Here is a 2286-nt window from a genome sequence, read left to right as displayed (position 1 = left end):
CCAGTTAGCACGCATTTCCTTTTTGACTTCAGTGACTTGTTTCTGATGTGCATTTTGCATATGTCAGTATTGCAAACACTTCCATTTTGTGTTTGTCATTGGCCAACTGTGCTTCATGCCTAAAAGCAAAGCAAGTCTCTCAGAGGAAAATAGCTCTCTAATCAATGCCATCCTCTGCAGCAAAGCCTCTCAGACACATGGGAAAGTCAGGACCTGCATATGGCACAAACAAGAAATAGCTTGGAACCTCTGCAGATAGAACGCTAGTAATTTTTCTTTATGAGAACCTTAAGTCCCACCAGACCCACTTGAGTGTTGTATTCTAGTCAGGTGGCTGCCTGGAGGCATACAGTTGATATCTTGGTTTTTCCTCACCTCTCTACCTCTCCCTTTTGAGGAGAAATACATTGTTGGGGGGTGGGCAAGGAATGCAAGTGGTAGATAATCAATTTCCTGTCTCGTCCCGTCCCCCCAACAGATGAGAGCTTCCCTCGCCCAGTAATTGTTCCTGAGAACCAGATTGTCAATAAAAATGAGGAGGCCGTGTTCCATTGCCAGTTCACAGCTGAGCCACCACCTACTCAGGAATGGTTGTTTGATGGGAAAATAATTTCCAATATGAGCAGGTAAGCAGCCCGGTTCAGGATGATAAGGTACCGGTAGGAGATAATACAAGGAGATGAACCTTTAATATTGCTTGATAGACAGAGCAGTTAATCCATGTTTTGCAGTATTGCTGTTTAATGGAATGGTTCTGAAAGCCTTCCCGACGCTAAGCGTTGCTCATCTTTATTTCAGATAATAATATATTAGGCTGCATAATGACCAATGAATTTGTTTTTCCCCTCTTAAAATTTCAAGAGTCTTTCCTGTATGAAAGCTGGTCTATCTTGTCTACTATGTATAGATCCTGTCCTCTTCTGCACCATCCCCTTTCACTTGTTCACAGCACAAAGCATAGTGTGGAGAAGCATCAAGATGATGGATAGCGTTATTGTGTGTCTGCTAGCATTTCGGCTTTGCTCAGTGGTTGACCTCAACCTTTTTCTTTTCTTTGGGTTCCCAAAGGACTGTGGTCCTTTCCAATGGCTCTTTGCTAATACCTCAGGTGAAACTGCGTAATGTTGGGGTCTACAAATGTGTTGGCCGTGGGCAGAGAGGAAAGCCTGTCATTTTGGAAGCAACTCTTCAGCTGGCAGGTATGAACTGGTGTCTTAGAATGCCTAGTGGGCTTTGCCTGGTTTGGTAGGCATGAACTGGGCGTGTCTTGCCTGGGCCTAAATCTGGGTGAGACAAGGCTGGTTGGGCTATTCTTTTTGTTTCTCCTGAACCTGCTTATCCCACAAATGGAAATGTAGCTTGTGCAGGAAGTTGAATAGAGATATGCCTGTTTCTGTGGCTCTCAGTTTCCCCAGCCCTCTCCCAAGCAGCTTTCAAACTGTCCTGGGTTCTAAACTCTAAACTTTTGTTTTCCTCAGAAATTCACGATATGGTTTCACTCGAGCCAAAGACTTTCATAGACAATACAGAGCAGCGTGTGGTCTGTTACACACCTCGGGGAGTCCCTGAGCCCCATATTTGGTGGGAAAGGAATGGCGTTCGCGTCCCCACTACTGGCAGGGTACGGCAAGAAGCAGAGGAACTCATCTTCGAGGGCATTGTTGAGAAGGATGCGGGGATATACACTTGCCATGCAGCAAACAAGGCTGGAGGAAAAAAACAAGATCAGATCATCACAGTAGCCAGTAAGCAGGTTCTGTTGTGTATAATGAAAAGGACAGAGGGGGGAGTCCTGTCTGGTATGGGTTGAATACAAATCATAGGTAGAGTGGAGCGATTACAAGCACAATGGATGGGAGGGAGAAAATAACAGAGCTGTTTGATTCTCTGGAGACAAATGAGCCTGATGCTGGATTTGAGGGCTGAAGCACAGTCCTTGCTAATCAGTCCAGCATGATTCTGATGGGTTTTTTGACCATGTCTAGTGAAATGGCTTCTGCTGCAGGCTGAGAAACAGATGTTATAGGGTTTGGCCTGCCCATTCAGTAAGTCTTTGGGCCAAACAGGCATTTGACACTTGCCTGTGTCTTCTGCCACTAAGTCAGTTTCAGCCTGGTATCTGCTGTTCTTTTCAGCCAAGCCAACGTGGGTGATAAAGCCCAAGGATGTTCAACTGGAAGAAGGCAAACCAGCCTATCTTCACTGTCTCAGCAAAGCTTCATTGAAGCCCAGTATTACCTGGTATCGCAATGGCTTCCTGATTTCAGAGGTGAGTGTGGAAGGGCC

The 2286-nt window shown here is 45.6% G+C and overlaps 1 protein-coding gene across 1 annotated transcript; it reads left to right on the top strand.

Annotated features, from left to right (window-relative positions):
- Positions 1-478: 478 nt before the first annotated feature.
- LOC107125149 (inactive tyrosine-protein kinase 7-like) lies at positions 479-2269 on the top strand (the record flags this gene model as incomplete). The annotated part of the gene is made up of 4 exons (XM_015428603.1): positions 479-626; positions 1069-1199; positions 1479-1745; positions 2136-2269. Coding segments are annotated over 4 exons (680 nt in total), but the record flags the coding sequence as incomplete, so codon positions are not given.
- Positions 2270-2286: the final 17 nt, after the last annotated feature.

The sequence above is a fragment of the Gekko japonicus genome, unplaced genomic scaffold (assembly GCF_001447785.1).
Source record: "Gekko japonicus isolate JY-2015 unplaced genomic scaffold, Gekko_japonicus_V1.1 scaffold15567, whole genome shotgun sequence".
Taxonomy (NCBI): domain Eukaryota; kingdom Metazoa; phylum Chordata; class Lepidosauria; order Squamata; family Gekkonidae; genus Gekko; species Gekko japonicus.
This window is presented reverse-complemented; position numbering and strand designations above follow the sequence as displayed.